This window comes from Corvus brachyrhynchos, unplaced genomic scaffold (assembly GCF_000691975.1).
Source record: "Corvus brachyrhynchos isolate BGI_N302 unplaced genomic scaffold, ASM69197v1 scaffold80, whole genome shotgun sequence".
In the NCBI taxonomy this organism is placed as follows: Eukaryota; Metazoa; Chordata; class Aves; order Passeriformes; family Corvidae; genus Corvus; species Corvus brachyrhynchos.
Window position 1 is genome coordinate 4795097 of NW_008236769.1, and position 20805 is coordinate 4815901.

A 20805-nucleotide genomic window follows, 5' to 3' on the forward strand; every position below is an offset into this window, starting at 1 on the left:
GAAAAGTAGAAACTGTTGATTTGAAATAATTATAAGATCCCAAGAGAGAGCAAAGAAGGAGGATAATAGAAAACATGGAATTTGGGTTTTAATTCATCATTATGGAAATACAGCTTTCATTGTATGCAAGGACACCTATTACTGCTTAACCTCAGTCCTGGCTAGCAGACGAAAACCTGAGTATGTAAGCAATAGGGTGAATGAATGTAGTGACACAAGAGAAGGAAATTCTGTTTTGGGAGATACGAGAAATTCTGGCAAAAAAAACCCAGTTTCTGTTTTGCTGTTAATGTAAAGTATAAGATTTTTATTGTACTTCTATGATCAATGGTTCACAAAGTAAATGTTTACATAGCTGCAATCTTACCTCCATCCTGTAAATATAGGACATAGTAGGAATACAACCTCTTAAAAGGACTCAATCGGAGCTTTGTACACAAAAGTTACTCTACTAGGATTCCGGGATTTCTGAATGACATATTAATCTTTGTTTGAACATCTGTTGTACGTTTGTTTGAAGACTGCTGAAACAGGGTTACACTCTGCAAAATATGAATATTTTGTCAGAAGGCATTTGTTCTTTCCTCATAAAATGTGAAAATATTGCATAAGGAACACACTTTGTTATACTAAGTGAAATAAATATCTTACAAGCCACCTCAGTTGTTTATTCATAGGTTTTTTGTTGTCTTTGATTTTACATTTGCTGGAAAACATGTACAAATATAAATTGGCACTGAGTTACTATCTGGATTTTAGTTGTGTGGGGAAATATCCATATATAGTTTCATAATTGATGAGAGATTATCACTTACTAAATAAATCCATGTGCTCAAAATAGTAATTTCTCTCTATTTCAAGACTACTTCAAATCATGCTTGTACTTTCTCAGCTTTATGTGCTTACTACATAATTTGAAGCAATACTGCAGTGTTTCCTATGAAGTGGAAGCCATGTGCCATTCTGGAATGAGGAATTGAATTACTTTGCTGTATTTGGCAGAACAAAAATCGTGTGTTTTGACTAAAGAAAGTGCTGCATGAGTTTGTTCCTTTTAGGAAAGGGGGAAGTCTGTTACTACTCATGGTTATTAGAAAAATGATATTAGTCTTTGAATTTGGAAACAGTATTTAACTTCCATGGTGTCTCATGAAACCCAACATGCCAAGCAGAGTGCATGTTTTTAAGGGGCTTTTTTTACCGTGACGGGTTGCAGCAATATTATCAGAAAATGTTCGTGGGATCCCGCTGAAGACTTGGTTGATAGTCAGCTTTCAACAGTTTGACTATTGGCTTGCTTAGACTACTCTGGTGATTTTTATTAAAAGTCTTTGCTAGTGATGCAAGCAGTGCTTTTTAAGGAACTGTTAATATGCTTTTTTTTAAGCAATGCACTTTACATTTTTTCACAAGTTTTCAAAATAAGGAAGATCTTTTTAGTTTAATTAAATCACTGAGCAGCAGAGATGTTTACAATGTCCTAATGTTTTCGGCTGTCGGCAAGTCCAGGGAGTAGTGTCCTGGAGAGATATGAGGAATGCAAAATCTTCAAATTATGTGCTGAATGCTCCCAACTGACAGGCTAAGGGGAGCATTCAGCACATTTGGCTTAAATGACACTTTTCTTTTTTAGATTCAGACCCACCGGCTCCTGCTCCTTGTGAAGCCCCAGTGTGCGTTATGCTGGTGACAGCACTCACCATGGAATTCTGCTGGAGCCTGGAGCCGGCATGTAGGGTTTAGGTAAGTCATATTTGGAAAAGCAAGCAACAATATTGTGTGGTGGGTTTTAATATTTTCTATCCTTTCAGCAAAGAACCAAGGACTGCTTAAATAGAAAGGAAAGCAAAGCCACTATTTTATCTATTAAAACCCTCACAATATTGTGAACAAAAACTTACCAAACTCTTAAGCATTCTGTAGCTGATGTTACTACACCAGCTATAATTACTCAATGGGTCATCACAATGAGCAGGAAGCAAATAATGCAGACAGTCTCAATTTACAAAATCTAAAAGCCGAAAACAGTGCCACTGTAAATATCTCTCAAACTGATGGGGTTGGGATTCAGATTTATGATAATTCATCAGCTCATGGTTTTGTTCATTTTATTTCATAGGTGATTCCTAGAGTGTAGCACACTGTATATTTACTTGAGGCATCCTGTAAAATTTCGTTTTAATTCAATTTTAATATTTTAGGAAACTTCATTCAGTAGTAGTGTCTTGAATAAATATGACTTCTCTCACTTCAGTATCTTTACCTTGAGAACACTTAATTTAAAAAGTCAGGAAATGATTCTAAGTCTAGGTTTATTTGTGTTGTCCCAGGAACTTACTTTCTATTTAGTAGGATCAATATTTGCAGGTACATTGTGCACCTGGTTCTGCATTGCTGCTACGTTGACTTAACATTTCCAAAATTGTTGTTTTACAGAAAGACACTAAGAGAAAATACTACTTGCCTTTCTTAAGTAGAGATAATCAGTTTTTCATCTATAACTGTTTCCATTTGGTTGAATTAGTGAGCAGTGAGAGATAGCTCTTTTTTTAAGCCAGACATATACCAAGTTTAATTTTTGAAGTTCTGGTTTTGTTGGCCTGTGCAGCTTGGTTTTAAAATGACTGAAATGCAGTGTATAGGCAGAAAAAACGTTCTTCCATGTAATGATTTTTAGTTTTATATGTTTGCTGCTGATGAAATGTTGGGAACTGGTGGAGCTCCCTGTGACCTTTCTTGCTGTGGTATTAAATTACAAGTTCAAAATGCTGTCCATATGTTTTCTATATTTAGAATTACTGCCAGAGGGTCTTTTTTCTATTTGTGCCTATATTCTTTGGATTACGCTTCAGGTGTCTGTTTTTTCAGCGTATTTTCCCTTTTTGGCAGACTTTCAAGTCCCTCTTAATCGCTTGTTTTTGTGTTATAGTACTTTTAGTTTTGAGTTCTGCTTTATGCGGACATTTACATTAAGTATATACTTCAGTATATAGAAAGCAGTCGAGCCAAGTCTAATTCAGTCTTTTTTGTACCTGTAAGCAAATGTTACCTGTCATCTGGAATTCACTTTTCATTGTTGGGGGTGTTTTCCTATTAAGCCCAGAGGGATGGGGAAAAACATTTAAGGTAGTTTAACACAAGATACATACTGCTTTATCAAAGGCTGAGGTTTGAACTGTACTTGAATGTCTTTCAAGAAAGCATCTAAGATAACAATATTATGATTATTTATTACAAATACTGTTGCAAAGGGAATAGTAAGTTTGAAAGGGAAAGTAAACTGATGAATATACAAAAGGAACAGGGTTGCTGTGAAATCCAGAGTGAAAATGGAATAAGTAAGAAATCAAAAGTGATAGATATGTGAAACTTTTTTTAGATTGAGCTGTACTTCTAGATTGAATTGTTCTTGAACTGCGCATACTCAAGTGTTGGAGAGAAAGGTAGGCAGTAAAAGGCAGTAAAGTTGTTCTTGTTTAGGTGGCTGATCGTCTGATTTCTTCATTTGGACAAGATATTTTGGATGCTCTTTATTGGACAGCTACAGAACCTAAGGAAAGAAAAAGAGCTCACATAGGTGTGATTCCTCACTTCTTCATGGCAGTGCTATATGTCTGTATCCTTTTTCTTTGATAAATCACAAAATTTTCCTAAGCTAAATTACTGAGTAATTGCTCTGCATTATTTTACTTTAATACATTTGAAAAATTGATAGTATTCCTAAATCAGTGTTCCTTTACTTGAAAAGTAAGACTGCCAGTACCACCTGCTTTAAAAAAAATCCCTTCAGAATGGTGAATGGTGTACCTATAGTAAAATGACAAACCATAATTGGGTAGTTCATGGAAAATTTTTTGTTTCTGATTTGTATTTGAGTATTTTGGGCCACAGGGCCCTGAAGATAGTGGGATTTTGTTATTTAGTGGAATGTTAAATGCATCTAGCTTGAACATATTTTCTTGAAGGGATAAACTCATACATATGCGGGATGCAAATGTTCTTAGTATGAAGTAACCTTACAATGAATTGATGAATCTAAAGAGATACCATAGTCCAATAGTTTTGGTGATGAATTTGGAATTCTTACAATTTTTCCCTATTTTCTCTGAAATCTTTAGGCTAATTCTGTATCTTTACCTCAGATTTTTTTCTTCAGGTTGTATTGATGTTTCTCATGACTTATGTCATTGGGTTCTTTTAGAACAAGAAAAATTAGCATCATTATTATTACATGCTACAAAACACTGTGGGTATATTACATACATGTAAGCATTGTCTTGCTGTAAGTCTGGTTTACAGGGATATGGAAACTTTCCTGTTAAACTTTGAAAGCAAAATAGGAAATTTGAGGTTCAATGCTCTTCAGTACTGTTGTGCAGAAAAATTATTTCAAATATGCTTCCTTAACCCTGCTATGCAGTCCTGCATGCTATTCTTATAATGGTTCAAGCAACAACCCTTAATGTGGCCTTCAACTCCCACAATAAATCACTGCTTACCATCATGATGTCCAATAATGTAAGTGTGTAGCTTTATTATATAGCTACCCTAATTTGTTTCAGAATCCCTTGTCTTTGTGTATCAAATGTCTTAAATATTAATATTTTAACATATTTTTGATAACATTATTTGTTTATATCAGTTTTTTATCAGTAAAAACTAATTAACTGTTTCTAAAAATTGCAGTTTGTCGAAATAAAAGGAAGTGTTTTCAAGAAGTTTGAGAAGAACAATCTTTTTCAAATGTCAAATAGTGGTATGTATAGCAGTGCTGATCAGGAGAAAATGTAAAGAAAAGCTGTTTATTTAATTCATTAATGTATTTAATGTATTCAATGTGTTTAATATTATTCTTACTATAATTACTTTACCTTGATGAATTTGAGTGTTCTGACTTGAATTCCTCATCACCCCTTTTACTCTTTGGTTCAGTGGGATGAAACAGAGATCCACTTCAAGGAACACTGTTGCTCCTTTTATGGCAAGTTTTTATTTGAGGTGCTAAAACAGCCTAGTGGCTTTGTGCTGAAGTACCCATGCTTCCAAGTGATCAAGTCTTCTGTTTTCAAAAAGTTAACTTCATAGTGTGCTATATTGACAGTGATCTCAGAATGCATGTTGTTGCGTGGCTGTGAGGGTGGATCTTGAAATACCTCTCACCTAACCCTAAACAAACAAGCAAAAAAAAAATTCCAATCAAATAAAACCCCAACCAAACAAAAACCAATGTAACAAAGTAGCTGGCATGTGATGGAAATACCAGAGATTAGTCTAATTTTTTAATATGCTCTCAAGGTAATAGTAGAGGGTACTTAGGAAACATGCTTCTGGCACTGGGAACTCGTACTCAGTGTGTCTCATGAGGAAAAGCTGTTCAGGTACCCTTTGATGGAGATTCTTTGTCATACTGGTATCAGCCATTTGAAATATTTATTGAATTTATGATTTCAAAGCCAGTAGGAGCGATTGCACTTTAATGTTGTGCTAGAGCTTCTTTGCTTGTAGTAGTTTTGTAGAATCTTAGAATGGCCTGAGCTGGAAGCGACCTCAAAGATCATCTCGTTCCAACCCCCCCCCTGCCATGGGCAGGGACGCCTTCTGCTAGACCAGGTTGCTCAGGCTCCCATCCACCCTGGCCTTGAGCATTCCAGGGATGAGGCATCCACAGCTTCTCTGGGCAGCCTGTTCCAGTGCCTCACCACCCTCACATTGAAGAATTTCTTCAATATATCTGATTTGAATTTCCCCACTTTCATTTATAGATATGAGCAAAGAAAATAGAATATTTTTTTTTCATTCCAGCTTACAGATTTTAAACCAGATAACTCAAATGTGCAATAGGTTAAAAAAAAATAGCTACTTACTTAAAAACAGGTGATTCATATTTTTGTATCATGAGTTAAATTTTCAACAGGCTTACATCAGGTGTTGAGTTCTGAATATTGATGTGACTTTTGTCTTAATTCATCTGCAAACTGCAATATTACATTGCAAATGTTTTGTAGTTCTTTGGATGAAAGGCTATTTACATAAAACCTTAAATATATCACAGAAATTATAGAACAGAAATTTTAAGCTACCTCATAGATGCTGTTAAACCCCACCAAAAAGATCTTCCTGGCTGTGTTGATAATCTGTTTATTCTGTGATAATAGTATTATTTTTGGTTCCAAGATTTAATTACTTACATTTTTTAAATCAGAGGTATTTAACTTTACAGTGAGAATGCTAAAAGTGAAATTTACTTAAGTATTGACAGAAAACCTAGATAAGGTTTCTTATTAATGCAGGAAATAGTTACAGCTATGGATCTAGCTCTCCTACCTAAAGGTGAGGCCTCTTTTATGTTGAAATAAAGAAGGGACTGATATTAGAAATTGTTAGTAATTTTCCTCCATAAAAAGAAAAGGATATCAATATTTTATTGCTGGACATTAGTATTGAAGGCCCATAATAGCAGTATCAGGTCGCCCTTTATCAGTTGATAGAAGTATTGCCATTCATTAGACAGTGTGGGGATGGAAGCAGTGAGTACATACATAGAAGAGTGCACAAAACAAGCTAATTTATTCCTTTCAAGCAGATAACTTTTCCTGAAACACTTTTCAGTATGGTTATAAATAGCAGTGTTTTTCTTCACAGAGATAAATAACAGGCAGGTTTTTAGTAGAAATTTTCACCTCTTTTGAACTTGAACAGGTTTACTGCATCACAGCTTCAGTAAGGATAGAACAATATTGTTTCAATTCATGTATTCTGATCACTTTGGTATCCTTTAAATGTTTCATTTGATGCAGCTGAAATGATGGTGCATCTTGTGTTGGCATGCTATACCAGTACTTTATCCTACCCTGGAACTGAGGTTGTGGTCCTGTCAGCTGAGCTTCCAGTTACCCTTTGGAGTGTCTTGTGTGTCCTAGAACACAGTGTGGTTAAACTGCATGCCTGGACTGAACTAAACTTCTGAAAGGAAACACTAAATCTAAGCACTCCCATATATTTCCCACCTTTCTCTGCTTCTTCTAGTAGTTTTCTGAGGTCTGCAGTTGGCTGTAGGGCAGTGATGGCAGCAGTAGCTGATTAAGCTTGGACACAGTGAATGGATTCCATGCCCCACGTTTTCTGGGACTCAGCTCAAAATATTACTGTTGTCAAATGTGTTTTCAATTCAATGTAAAGGTACTGATTAATACACAGTAGCTAAATATAGTTATTCTTGAGGGGAACAATATGAATCTCACAGGGGCATCTGAGGAATTTCCCATGAGCAGGTGAAACTCCCTTCTCATTTAACAAGTTAATCAAAAGAAAAATATGATGTAGGAGAAAAGATAAGCAATGACCACAAGAGTAGATACTGTGTTCAAGGGAAGTTACTACAACTAGAATTCAAAAGCAAGTTGTGTGTGAAAACAGAAATGAACTGTCCAGTACTTTCTAAGACACGTCCTGTATCACACGTTGGAATACCTTGCTGAGCCCTGCCTGGCTCAAGCTTTTATGTAGGAAGACATCAGGATAGGAAGAGCCACCGAACTACCAGTTTAGATCTGGAAATTGTGAAATCATTTTCACTTGGCATCGTGCTCAGCCCCAGTCGGTGGATAGCAAGCTGATGTGTGGCTGTACTATTTTTCCCAGTGTTTACATTTCTGGACTTAGTGTCGATGGAGTCAGTGATCTTTCTCACCTTGGTATGACTGTTTAAAATTCTGCTTCAACAGCCAATTCAGTAAACCTTCAAGACTAAAATAACTGTGAATCATCTACATAAAAATTAATTGAATAGGACATGACATATACATTGGTTAATTGCTACCTAATAAAACTAAACCTGTTATCTTTTAGGGGCAGGTCAGCAAAGACCTTGGGGCTTGTATAGCTGCTTGAGACTGCAGCTACAGAGTCTGTGATTTCAGCCTTGCTGCTCCCGCAGCTTTGATTTTTCAGCTGCAGCAAAACTACTTTTGCATTGTCACCCTGACTTTTACAAGGAAATTTATGTACACCCAGGCAATCCAAACACTGTGGCCATTTGGAAACACTTCTCTACAGAAGGCAAGAAAACCTTTTATTTGTTGTTTCAGGAAGAAATATTTCCCTAAATTTAAATAGTATATTCTCTTTTTGAAATAGTTATCTGTAAACTAATTTTTTAGGGTCAGGATTAGAGAACAAGGGGACCAAATTATGAAGAGAAGCTCTTCCATCACTGCTGAAAGCCCAGCATGCTGCCTTCCTTTATGCTTTTAAATGTCTTATTTTAATTTCAAGCTGTGGTCTAAATTAAGTTTTTTCACGAAATTCAATTTTACCTCATACAGAGAAGTACATTAGATGTAGTGCATTAGGTTATTTCCTTCAGTTGGATGTTAGGCGTGACTCTTCCTTGTTTTTTAGATCTCTTGTCTCAAAAATTTAACGTACTTATTCTGAACTTTGACAAACTTCAGTTTTCTTCTTTATAGATACGTACTTTTTTGCTTCTCTGTTCTTTCTTCTTGGTTCCAAATTTATCAGTCTCTTTGATGACAATATTGAATAGACTTTATTTTTACCTTTGGTCTTTGAAATTCAAACTGCTTTCTCATGTGACTTTAGGTTTTTTTAATACCATTATTCTAATCATTTTAAGGATGAGGGATTTAGGGGCAGGACGGTGTTTAAAATTGGTGAATCCTTGGTAATTCCTTGTTCAGTCTTTGATCCTTTCTTGTGCTCTGGTCAGTTGTTAAGAGGTAGTTGGCACTACAGCTGTTTAGGAGTTGGTGAGATGTAAACTAAAAGATCTTGTTTCACTTCTTACATGCTATGATTTATAATTAGCTTTTGATCTAAATGTATAAACAGTGGGATTAACATGATAAATTTTTTTTTTTTCTTTCCTGATTCAGGATTTCTACATAATCTGGAAGGGAATCTGGAAGGAAATAGCTAGCACTAAAAGACTATTTACCCCACCTCTGGATCTGTTCCCTGTGATCTCACTGCCTCTTTTAGTTACCACTGCAAAAGTACCCAAGATCTTCAGGGTTCAGTAGTTGGTAGTTTGAGATATTGGCTAATTAATTACATTAGTCCATACTAGATGCAGTGCTGTGCCAGGAATCTTTATTTCCAGTAACATTTGTTTCATGTCTTTTACATGCTTTCTAAAAGCAATGATACCCTCTGACACACTGGAAATTAATCGCTGGGTATGTGTTGCTATTTTTCAGGAGGATTTATGGAAGGGCAGAATGTGTTATTAATATGGGGATAGAATTCTATTAAAATTGGAATGGCAGAGTTCATGCAAGTGGAGCAAAAGTATTTAAAATCTGATTTGGCTATGTGCAATCCTTTTTTGGGCTTTATTTTATACAACTTAGAGGAAAAAAGGTATATCTTGGGTTTTTTCCCTTTATTGCATTTATGGCAATATGTGCATCACATGTCTTTGAAATAAATGTTTACCACTTCTATTCATATGGCAACCCTTATAGGCACATGTGACTTACCTTAATGGAAAAGGGTGTATTGTGGGTTTTTTTTGACTTGTGACCACTAAGGTCTAATGTACTAGGTCTTGGAATGTCTGATTCTTCCTTTCCCCTTCTCAAAATACTGAAATACATACTTAAAGGCAGTTGAAAAGATTTAATCACATCTAGTTACTTGCACCACTAGAGGATGCATAGAAGCACAAGCAAATACAGTGTCATCTTTCAAAATAGTTGAACTGTGTATGGGCAGTATGTACTACGATGTGTGGCAGGCTTCAGGGCCAGCCCTGGTTCGAGTGCAGCTTCAGCATGGCATGAGAATGCAGTGTTTCAGTCACAGGATGGCCTGGGTTGGAAGGGACCTGAAAATTCATCTACAGTTCCAACACTTCTGCCGTGGCCAGAAGTGACCTTTCGCTAGACCAGGTTGCTCAGAGCTCTATCCAGCCCGGCCTTGAACACTTCCAGGGATGGGGCATCCACAGCTTTTCTGGGCAACCTCCCTCACAGTAAAGAATTTTTTCCTAATATCTAATCTAAACCTACTCTCTTTCAGTTTGAAGCTTGTCCTGTCCTGTTCGAAGCTTGTCCCCCTTATCCTGTTACTACATGTCCTTGTAAAAAGCCCCTTTCCGTCTTTTCTGTAGGCTCCCTTCGGGTACTGGAAGCTGACGATTAGGTCATCCCAATTCTCTCAGCCTTTTCTTATCGGAAAGGTGTTCCATCCTTCTGATCATCTTGGTGGCCTCCTCTGGGCTCACCCCAGCAGGCCCCTGTCCCTCCTGTGCTGGGGGCCCAGAGCTGGATGCAGCACTGCGGGTGGGGTCCCAGCGGAGTGGAGCAGAGCGGCAGAATGCGCTCCCTCGCCCTGGTGCCCGCAGTGCGCTGGATGCAGCCCAGGACACCTTTGGCTTTCTGGGCTGTGAGCGCACGTTGCCGGCTCTTGCCCCGTCTCTCATCGCGCTGAATCCCCAAGTCCTTCTCAACAGGGCTGCTTTTGATCTGTTCATCCCCAGCCTGTGTGGATACCTGGGGTTGCCCCAACGCAGGTGAAGCACCTTGTACTTGGTCTTATTACACCTCTTGAGCTTCCCATGGGTCTGCTTCTTGAGCTTGTCCAGGTCCTTCTGGATGACATGTCACCCTTCTGGTGTGGCAGCCTCAGCACTCAGTCATCTGCAAATTTGCTGAGGGTGCACTCAATTCCTTCATCTATGTCATTAATGACGATATCAAATAACACTGGTCCCAGTATAGACCCCCTGAGGGGTAGCACCTGTCACTGATGTCTATCCAGACTTCATGCACAATATGTCATCAGCACTATGCATGGTATGTGCTGACAAGAGACTGGTCAAGGGAATAAATATATCTGAATTAGTGCTATACGTCAGGTTTTTAACACTTAAGATCATAAACACTGAGAAAGTAAGCTTCTTAATCACATGCTTGTGGAGGTAGCTGAAGACCATTTAAAATGTCATTGGTCTGTCATTTTGGCTCTCATTTAAACCTGTCTTATAATGGCAAGGGTTATTGAAGCATTATTGTATCCTAACAGAAAAACAGTGATGTGCTTATCATCTGTACTTGGTGGAATACACATAAAGCTGAGTTGAAATGGCTTATATCAGTGTTATTAAGGATTGTCACAATGGAGAAAGAAAAGAGATCACTTTCTTTCCACTTTACTCTTCGTTATGCTGAAGCAGATTAGAATGATTTCCTCCTGCTAGTACCTGTGCTCTCTGCAACTGAACACTGACACTGGTGGTTTGTCAAAACTGTTCTGCCAAATTCCCAAATACAGTGATATACTTTGCCTTTGTTGTTTTTAAGAGCATGAGCAACTGTGAATCCAGGGATGTAGCTTTGCTTGTTCTGTAGCTCACCACATCATCTAAGAAGTGGCATGGTACAGGAAACTCCCCTCACCGGTTTAAAAAAAACAAATGTACATATACAACATCAGATAAGTTTGTAATAAATGATGAAACATAATAGGTACATATTTTGTATTCTGAAATTTTAATTCGTATTTAGGACTGATTACCAGTGGTTGTTTTGGATATCCTGAAGCCTTTTTTGTCCTTGTCCATGAGGGTGAGAAATGAAATGAATTTTTGCATTGTTTGAGTTTCCTGTTGAAGCTCCTGTAAAGTACCCTGTCTCCCTTGCTTGCATCTCTGACAGTTGATGGGAGGGATGAGGATGAAGAGGAGCAGCCACAGTTACTCCTCTCACTCCTAACAGCCTTGAACAGCTGTGGCAGCAGAGATAACAGATTAGAAGGGAGGCCACTGAGAACAGGGAAAATAAGCAGAGAGGAAAAACAGGTTTCAGCCTGTCACCCAGTCTCAGAAATTAGTGGAAGAAAAAATTGGTATTATTACAGCATTGTAAGAGGAAATTTAAAGCCCAAAATGTGCCTTCCCAATTTAATCCTGTCGACTGGTGAGCTAACATACACCAAGCAGGTAATAAACGTTTGGAGGATTAGCTTGAGACATGCTTTAATGTTAGGCCTGAATTAAGGTCCTTACTTCCCACTTGAAAATATCTATCTGTACAGGCCTCCCTGGGGCCTGAAGAACTGAAGATGAGATCTGTGTTTCTTCTGCATTGCTGACCAATGATGTATCATAGCAGTGTGGAAGTATGTGATGTGGGAAATAGAAGATAAAACCATTTTGAGATTCTAGGCAAAAGTCTAAAAACTCAGTGATTATTTCCAAGTCTCTAATGGGCATGATAAAGAATATAAATCATTGAGTGCTTTACTGCATTTTCATTCATTTCTGACAGCATCAAGTGATATCTTGTATTTTCAGACAATACTGTGTTCTGGTCATTTGAGCAGTATTTTGTGAATTCAGAAGCATAGAAGGATGTACTTCACTTGTTGGAGTGTTATTAGCAGGAAATCAAGAAATTATGGTTAGGTTTTACTTATGTCCTTTTTTCTGCTTTAAATTTATTGTACTAAAAGATTTCCTTTTTCTCCCCCCCCCCCCAATATATATGCCATTCGTTCTGTTTTGAAAGCTTGTGCTTCCTCTGTGCCATCCCCAGCTCATACTGACAGATGAATTTATGTAGCCCAAGATGTGCCTTTTTATATTGTGCATGAAATCTCATTCTTCTTGAATCCTGTTTTTCTTTCCTTCTCCTGGAGGATTTCTTCTTTTCTTTTTGCTCCATTTTTTCAGACTTGCCAGCATTTCCAAACTGCTCTTCTAAAATGACAGATATTGTACTGTAGTAACTGCAGTCACAAGCCTTGTTGGCCTGTAGTCAGTCAGAGATGATGGAAACTATTGACACAAAGTCAAATATTATTTTAGCCAGCTTAATCCTTGTGTGTACTTCTGAACATTTCTATTTCTTGTTTCCCAAAACCAGTAGGTAGAATCCCACACAATATTGGAGCTGTTTAAGAAAATGAACCCTTTGGATTTGGAGGGCCCACAAAGAAATTATTTTTGTGGTTACTGACAGGTGTAACAAGCAAAAATGGTGTCTACACAGATTTTCTTAATAGCCCTATCTTCTAAAAAGACTTCTTTGGACTTCCTAAATTGTGATGACATTATCTTTTAGGCTTTACCCTGTTTTTCAATAATACAGTTTCAGGAAGGTTTTTTTTAATAAGCTAAAAAATGTGATGCTTCCTGAAGTAAGCTGTATGTATCATTCCTGGAGACAGGACACCAAAGTAGAAAAAAAGACTGCCTTGTCTGGGAGGCAAGTCATAGGACTTTGTCCCTGATCAGACTGCTTTTGTGTTACAGTGCTTACAGTTTTGATAACTGTGCTGACACATCCTGCTGTTCCCTTTTAAGGAGGCAGTGTGAATGACTGGTAGGAACCTTCTAGCTAAGGTGTAACAGTTGTCTTCAAACATTTTTTCTTCCTTCTACTGAACCCAGTATACAGCAATTTGGATATCCATGATCTGTAGAAAATGAAATTTACCTTGCTAATAGCTTGAAAGGACAGATAGGTATATACTCAACATTTTAGTAACAGGAGGGGCTGGTTCTTTGTGACTCACAGAAGGAATGCACAGACTTTATCAAGAAGGATGATTATTTTATTAATGTATTAGAAGAGGTGATAGTAAGTCACAACTTAAGTCCCTTCTGCTGCTGGGAACCCCAAGCTGAGGCAGCATCGGTCAGACCCAGGTCACAACCTGCTGCAGAAATCCAGTCCATGGTGGGTTCTCAGCATTTCCCCCACCCCTTAAATCCAGTTAAATAGTTTGTGGAAAATGTTACCTAATCCAAGAATTGTGTATGCAAATAAATGTTTCTTTGGAGCTGACAGGTTCTGGTTTTTTTAATCCAGATATAAAGGAGAGGTTCACCAATTACGTGCTGCTACTAATTGTATGTCTGAGAAATATGGAACAGTTCTCATGGAATCCAGGTCAGTAAACTAAAAGAAAGTTCCTGTGCTATTAAGAGCTGTATCTCTTGCTTCTTCCCTCAATCTGAAAGATAAGGGTAATCAAGACATTTAATTAAAAAATCTTAATTTTGTCAAATACCTTAGATTCTCAGTTTTCTATTTCTGGTATTCTTTTAAGAATGACTGTGTCCTTTCTGCTAGAAATACATATTGTTATGCTATAAACATGTATAGTTATATTTCAAGCAGTGTCTGGAATTTCAATCAGTGTTCTTCCCAGCCCTTTCCTTTCCTTGAAGTACACTGTGAATGAAGGATATATTATAGAAATTATATTATTTTGGGAGAAAATATTATTTTGGGAGGCTAGCGAGATTGAAATGTGATAAAGATTATGTTAAAAATACAATTCTTAATCTAATATTGATTATACGTAAGATTTTAATGACATGTTTAATAAATACTATGTAAAATACCAATTTTATTAAAACATTGTTTTAATAATTTTGACCCCTGATCTGTGTGATGTATTTTGCCTGAATCTTACCACTCTGCCTAAATTTTACCTTAAGCATCTAAAACTGCAGATGCTTTGTCTATGTCTTACACATCCTGAACACATAGTATGCAGTACTTGCAACAGTTGTCTTCCTACCAGAGGTAAAGGTTTACAAAGTGAAGAGTTAAGAACCTGATCCCAACTGTGGTCTGATTGTACAGAACTGATAAATTTTTAGGACAGCAATGGAAAAACTAACACACTCATATGCTCAGTGATGATGTAAACTTACAGATTCTTCAGACTCGTGAGGATTTTTCACTGTTGAACAGAAGTGTTACAATTTTTTTTGTATACTGGCATCAAATTAAATGGCCTACCTTTTTTCTTCACAACCTTCAGATCATCTTTGGGTGTTATTTCCGGATGTTTGCATGGTGGTTGCTTCAGAAATTGCAGTGGATATTGTGAAACACGCCTTTATAACAAAATTCAATGACATCACGGCAGATGTAGGTATCCTGTTTGGAATGCTGGGTGCTATTTTTAATTGTATTTAATTTTGCTAATATTTTTTAAATACTAAAATTTATTCCAGTGCAGAAAACGTGAAAATTGTTATTTTCATATATACAAAATCACTTGGGAAAGCTTGCTAATTTCCTGATACAGTGTACTTCTGAGGATCTTTTTAATGTGGAACTAACACCTGCTTCTAAATTAGTAGTTCCAGATCCATAAATTATTGCAAGTGTTGTATAACAGCTTATGGAATAGCTAAAATTCACATTGCTGGCAGATCATTTTGTGAAGTGATCATTTGTTAAATTGATAGAAGGTTACTTGTTTTGCAGTCAAGACAGAGCTTGTACCCTTTCCTAACAAAATGGATTGTAGGTTAAAGTTCAGGCTTTTGGAAAAACATCTTGTTAGGCTGCTTTAACTCTATTCTTGCATGTGTATTAAAAGTGGAATCTGAAATCACAGATAAGTTTTTTCCCACTGTCCCTGGAGCACTAATATGAAGTAGGTTATGTTAGTTTCCACTCCTGAAATTTCTTGGGTCGCATATATTACCCAGTCCTTCTTTTTTAAAGCAGTAGATGAGGTTGCTTCTTGTGTGTTGCAGCATGATACATTGGCCATTTGTGTTCCACACTGTGTGAATTCAAGCACACTTGATAGATTCGTGAAGATACGAGTTAGTGTCTTTTCACAATTAAAACCACTTTTCAGGAAATGAGATCAGAACTTGTGAAGTGCTGTCCTTTTCAGCATCTCTAAAGTAACTACATTGTGTGGTGTAGAAACAAGTGTAATAGATGCACTTAATAAGCTCCCTTATGCCAGAGGCATTTATGCATGCCCTACTTTTGCATAGAGAGTGTGGAAAAGAGCAGTAATGAAGTCATGGTAGCCAAAAATGTAGCATGCTTCAGAGTGCTGAAACAGCTGGAGGATGGAGGTAGTGACTGACAATTTTGCAAGGTTTATTTAATAAACTTTATGGGGTTTGTGTATGAAGAAGTTCTAAAGATTTATGGTTGCTATGTCAGAGTTTTCCCAGAATTTTTAACACCTGCAGAGCAGGTTGTCCTGTCACTTATCCTTAAAATAGATGCTTTTCTTTCTTAATATGCTGAACTGTTTTAAAGAGAAGGAAAAACTTGATATTCATGTTCAAATGCAATTTGCTTTTTTCATAGGATCACTTGCTTAGTATATAAGAAAGCTCCCTCATTTGTTTAGTTTGATCCCAGGGATAGCTTTCATGTAGCTTAAAACCAGTTATGAACTGGGGGGGAAAAAACTAAATGTGATTAATGTGATTTCTGTTATTTTGTGTTTCTGATGATCCTGAAATTCAGTAACTTAATAATTCACATTCAATTCCTAAAACATAGCATAGTGTTGTTCGTTTGTTGTACATATATGCAAATTACTTTATTGCAGAAATAGAGGCTCATCTCTTGAAAGGTGCAGTTAGACCTCAGAAAAACTGTCTTTGACTCTTTCAGAAAATGCATAAGTTTATAATATTTTATGGAAATATTTTATGAATAAAATAAAATGTTGCTTTTTTAAAGTGTAATAACAAATTAATCACACATCTGATGTGCTGGATTTTTTCCAGGTCTACAGTGAATACAGAGCCAGTCTTGCGTTTGACCTTGTTAGCAGTCGACAGAAAAATGTAAGCCTGAAAATGAAATGCACTTTCCTGTATTAACTAACACAATTGTTATGGGGGGAATATTGGAACAAACGCTTAAAGAAATACATACAGTGGTTTTACACTCCTGCAGTGCTGAAACTCTACTCTGCTTTTTTTAGTAAGAGAGAACAGGAATATGTCTTTGTGATTTATATTATTTTTGATCCAGTTCTTCAGGTCAGTTTGAGCTTTATTTAATATACTGCTGAGAAGTCTCTTCCAAATACCCTTACAGTAAGGGAATAGTTGTAACATTTTTGAGATACATGGGAAGTTAGTAAGCTTAACAAGGTAATTGTAGATTACTCTTCTTTCCATGGTATTTTAACTGTGTTGGCTTAAAACATAGTATTCATTAGGAATTTATATTTCTTTACAAACAGGGTGCACAGATGTATAGATGATGTTTGCACTATGCATGTTACTGTCATGGCATAGGTATTTATAGAACACACAGACCACTTGTGTTTTTAATTAGTACCATTTTTTGGAAAGCTGTTTACAGCACACCTTTCATGGATGAGGACTCATTAGGGTTCGCTTGTTAGCATTCCACTCATCAGTACTTCAGATGTGTGCTTGAACTATTAAATGAACTTTATTACAATGATTTCTGTAGTTTTCTTGGGTGTGTTTCTTTGGCTGTTGTGAAGAATGAAGTAGTTAAACCTCATAAAGAAGCTAGATGTTGCAGTGGGGACCCCAACAGCTAGACACCTTCACTTACAAATAATTAATAATAATTTCTTAATAATAAAAACCCCAGTTTATTAGTTTTGAAAACTCCATTACTTTTCCTAAGGATCCTCTGTGGGAAATAAAGGAGCATCATTTAGGCACTAACTTTGGTGTGATCTTCAATTCAGCAGACAAACTGTCATGCAAAATAGTTGTGTTTTGAGTTTGAGTTCAAATGTAAAAACATTTTCAAAATAATTTTAACAAAGTTACCTTAAGGCTAATTATAGATGTTTGTAGAATGATTTAAAATTGCTAGTGTGGTGGGTAATTGTTCTTTCATCCCTGTAACAGTTTTTTCTGTAGAGTATTTGAGGATCAGTCAAATTAATACAAGAAGGTCTCGAAGCTGGTAATAACGTACAGATGAAATATCATAGTGCCTTTGGATTCAGTGTCCTAATTGCTCTCGATTTAGAGATTTGTATTATACTCCAGTTGCTCTTGATTTAGAGCACTGAAGCTAATCTTACTGGTCATGGTAGTATTACATTTTTGTCTGAGAGTGCAGCTATCTCCATTTGAATTCCAAAATGTGAGTAGGTACACTTCATACCAGTACAGTGTTTGTTAACAGAGCTTTATTCTTATCTGGAGGGTGTGCCAAGCTGAAATAAGCTCATTTCTTTGCATAAGTAGTTCATTCTTCTTCCTCTTCTTCTTCTAGGCATATACAGATTATAGTGATTCAGTTTCCAGAAGAATGGGTTTCATTCCTCTTCCACTGGCTGTTTTAGTAAGTTGTATCTTTCCTATCAGTTTTCTGTCACTAAGATCTCACTTTGAGAATGTGTCCATCTGAGATAGCTGGCTGGATGTTTTGAGGATGAAGTTATCATCTGAAGTAACTGAAATGATGCTGAAAGGTTGAGCTAGCGCTCAGTATAACCTGTATCACATACTACTTGTGACTTCACAAATGCATTACTGTTTCTCAGCCTTTCATAAAAAATTGAATATATATTAATTTTGTAGAATTTGTAACAACTTGAATTGTACCAGTGGAATTAAACTACATCTGTGTTTACTAAGCATATTCCTTTTGGCAGTTATCCTATTCATTCATTTGGAATAGTCAAAGCAGCTGGTTGCCAGAAGGTTAGCAGTAGTGTAGCAGTTTATTTAGCTTTTTCATACGAGTCCTTGTGGCTGTCCCTGTAATGGCACGCTTAATGACTCAATATTCTTTTATATGGGGCACGAGCTCCTGAGCTGTTGTTGAGTACATCACTCTGAAATAGTTGACTTTGTTACACACACATGCTGCTATAAAATGAATTAATTAATTAATGGAACTGTGTCCAGATGCTGTCCTGAATTAACTATTGCAGAATGTTTTCTCTAAATAGCTGCTCTGACTTTCCCCATACACATGTGCAGACAAGCAGTAGTTATCATAATGCTGGGAATCTGTACTTGCTTTGTCAGCAAATATGCTAATTCACAATTTTCCTGGAAGAAAAATTCTTCACATCAGTGTGAATTAACTTAAATGTAATGTTCTCCCATAAAGATGGGGAAAAATACTATTCACAGGATTTGCGTAAACTAGTGAAGTAAAACTGGAATTTCAGGTTGCATTTGTTAGTGAAACTTGGGAGTCATATGCCTTGTCCACAAAAAAATTTTGTGATCATAAGATTAGCGTAGTGTATAACACTGATTCTGTTTTGTGTTGTATCTCTTGACATTTTCCTCAAAATTTGTTAACTCTCCTTCTAGCCCTTGAGTTTTGGAAGTTTTTTCCACTTCTTATTTTACTTGAAAGTCAGTGTTAAGGAAACATTGTCAGACTCTGGTTTTGGCAAAGTTGCAACTAAGTGCTAGTATAATATTTGTTCAAATCAAAATCTGGAATAGTTAGTACTACCAAGGGGAATATTAGACTAAGTTTCTGTTAATGTAAATGTTTCTACTTTTTCTTGGATTTACCAAATAAGAAATGTCTTGTTACAATGTTCTATTAATAATTGTGTGCTAAGTTTTAACTTTTATTCTTAAAACAGCTCATCAGAGTCGTAACAAGCTCAATAAAAGTACAAGGAGTCTTAGCTTATGTTTGTGTTGTGCTGTTCTACTGTGGGTAAGTAAATCCGTGCAACTGAAAAGTATTCACCATTATTTGATTACATATGTGAAAGAAGTTTCTGTTGATACTTCCAGATATAAGTATAAACACAGTTTATATTCAGAAGAACATAAATGTAAAACCCTTATGCTCATAATCTGAAATTGAGAGTGTAGATTTGTCCCTAAATACTGTGACTACATTGGGGGATTATAGCCCTCAATAAGTAACTTCAGTAATGGAAATAACTCATTGCAAAAAGACAGAATCTGAGAGACAAGCACCATACTTCTGTGTAAAAAGGGAAATTGAATTCTAAGGAATTAAGTCTTCTGTAAAAAGACCAAAAGATTCAATAAGCCAACAAAAATAAGCAGCTGAAGTGCTCTGAGCAGCTCATGAATTTTTCTCTCAGGTAGTTAAATGCAAAGTTTACTTGCTTTAGGAAAGTGCTGTTAAAAAAAAAGTAAATGCAAGGCTCACCTTTCCTGGAAAGGGTGTGGTCAGTAAGTGATCTTAGTTAAGAAATACAATGTTCTATGGCAATTTGTTTTCCATAATCAGTGATGTGCAAGTATCCCTTCAGTATCCCTTCACTGCCAAGTCAGTTCATGCTTGTGTTACCTTTAATGTCTCACCAGTTGATAGGTACTTCTGAGACATGCATAACTGTACTTTACATCCAATTTAGTTTGCCTGTCTTGGGGCGCTTGCTGGGTACTATCTGGGGATGGCCACTTTCTACGAGAGCTGTATACTGCACTGTCATTGTTTGTTGTCTTTCAGTACTGATTCATTTTGGAATCATCCCAAAATGGATCATAAACAATTAAGTATTTCAAGTTGCTGACAGAAAAAGAACCTGCCTGCAGTATTGTGGGAGTATCTCTTCCAGTGCCCTACCACTGTGTTTTAAGTGAAGGCAGCGAGGCTTGGGAAGCGTAAGACTTCTAAGTCAGGGGCAGTGGTTCAGCAAGAAGAGAGGAGACTACTGTTCTACAATAGCTTGTGAAAAGAACAGGATTACTACACATTCTTTATTAATAGGTAGACTCTTATCTCTAATCTGACCCTAATCTGCAAAAAATAGAGCTTGATCAGATGTGTTTTTGTCTACATCAGTGTAGGGACACATCTGTTTAGTGTCAGATAACTAAGGCTTTGAGATACTGCATATAGGCCAAATGCTAAAATGCTAGCCACATTCCTCTGCACCATACTTTGATTTCTTCCCCAGCATACTACATGCTGTGCCCATGTTCTTCCTAAAGCCAGCTTTGTATAATTCAAAGCACTTTCCCCTGATCATCACATTCAAGCTGTGGTATACCAAGGTCATACTTTAATCCTGCTCAGTGGTTTTTCCTTTTTCCCAATATATGTAATA

At 36.7% G+C, this 20805-nt stretch overlaps 1 protein-coding gene across 3 annotated transcripts in view; it reads left to right on the forward strand.

Moving 5' to 3' along the window:
- Positions 1 to 20805, forward strand: part of TAPT1 (transmembrane anterior posterior transformation 1) — a 46364-nt gene that overhangs the window by 18545 nt on the left and 7014 nt on the right. For all 3 annotated transcript variants that reach the window (XM_017727581.1, XM_017727579.1, XM_017727580.1), the window contains exons 5-12: positions 3481 to 3616; positions 4421 to 4518; positions 4687 to 4756; positions 13836 to 13916; positions 14800 to 14909; positions 16532 to 16591; positions 18018 to 18086; positions 19357 to 19433. In XM_017727581.1, coding sequence (XP_017583070.1) covers positions 3481 to 3616; positions 4421 to 4518; positions 4687 to 4756; positions 13836 to 13916; positions 14800 to 14909; positions 16532 to 16591; positions 18018 to 18086; positions 19357 to 19433 — 701 coding nt within the window. The remainder of the gene's footprint in view (positions 1 to 3480; positions 3617 to 4420; positions 4519 to 4686; positions 4757 to 13835; positions 13917 to 14799; positions 14910 to 16531; positions 16592 to 18017; positions 18087 to 19356; positions 19434 to 20805) is intronic.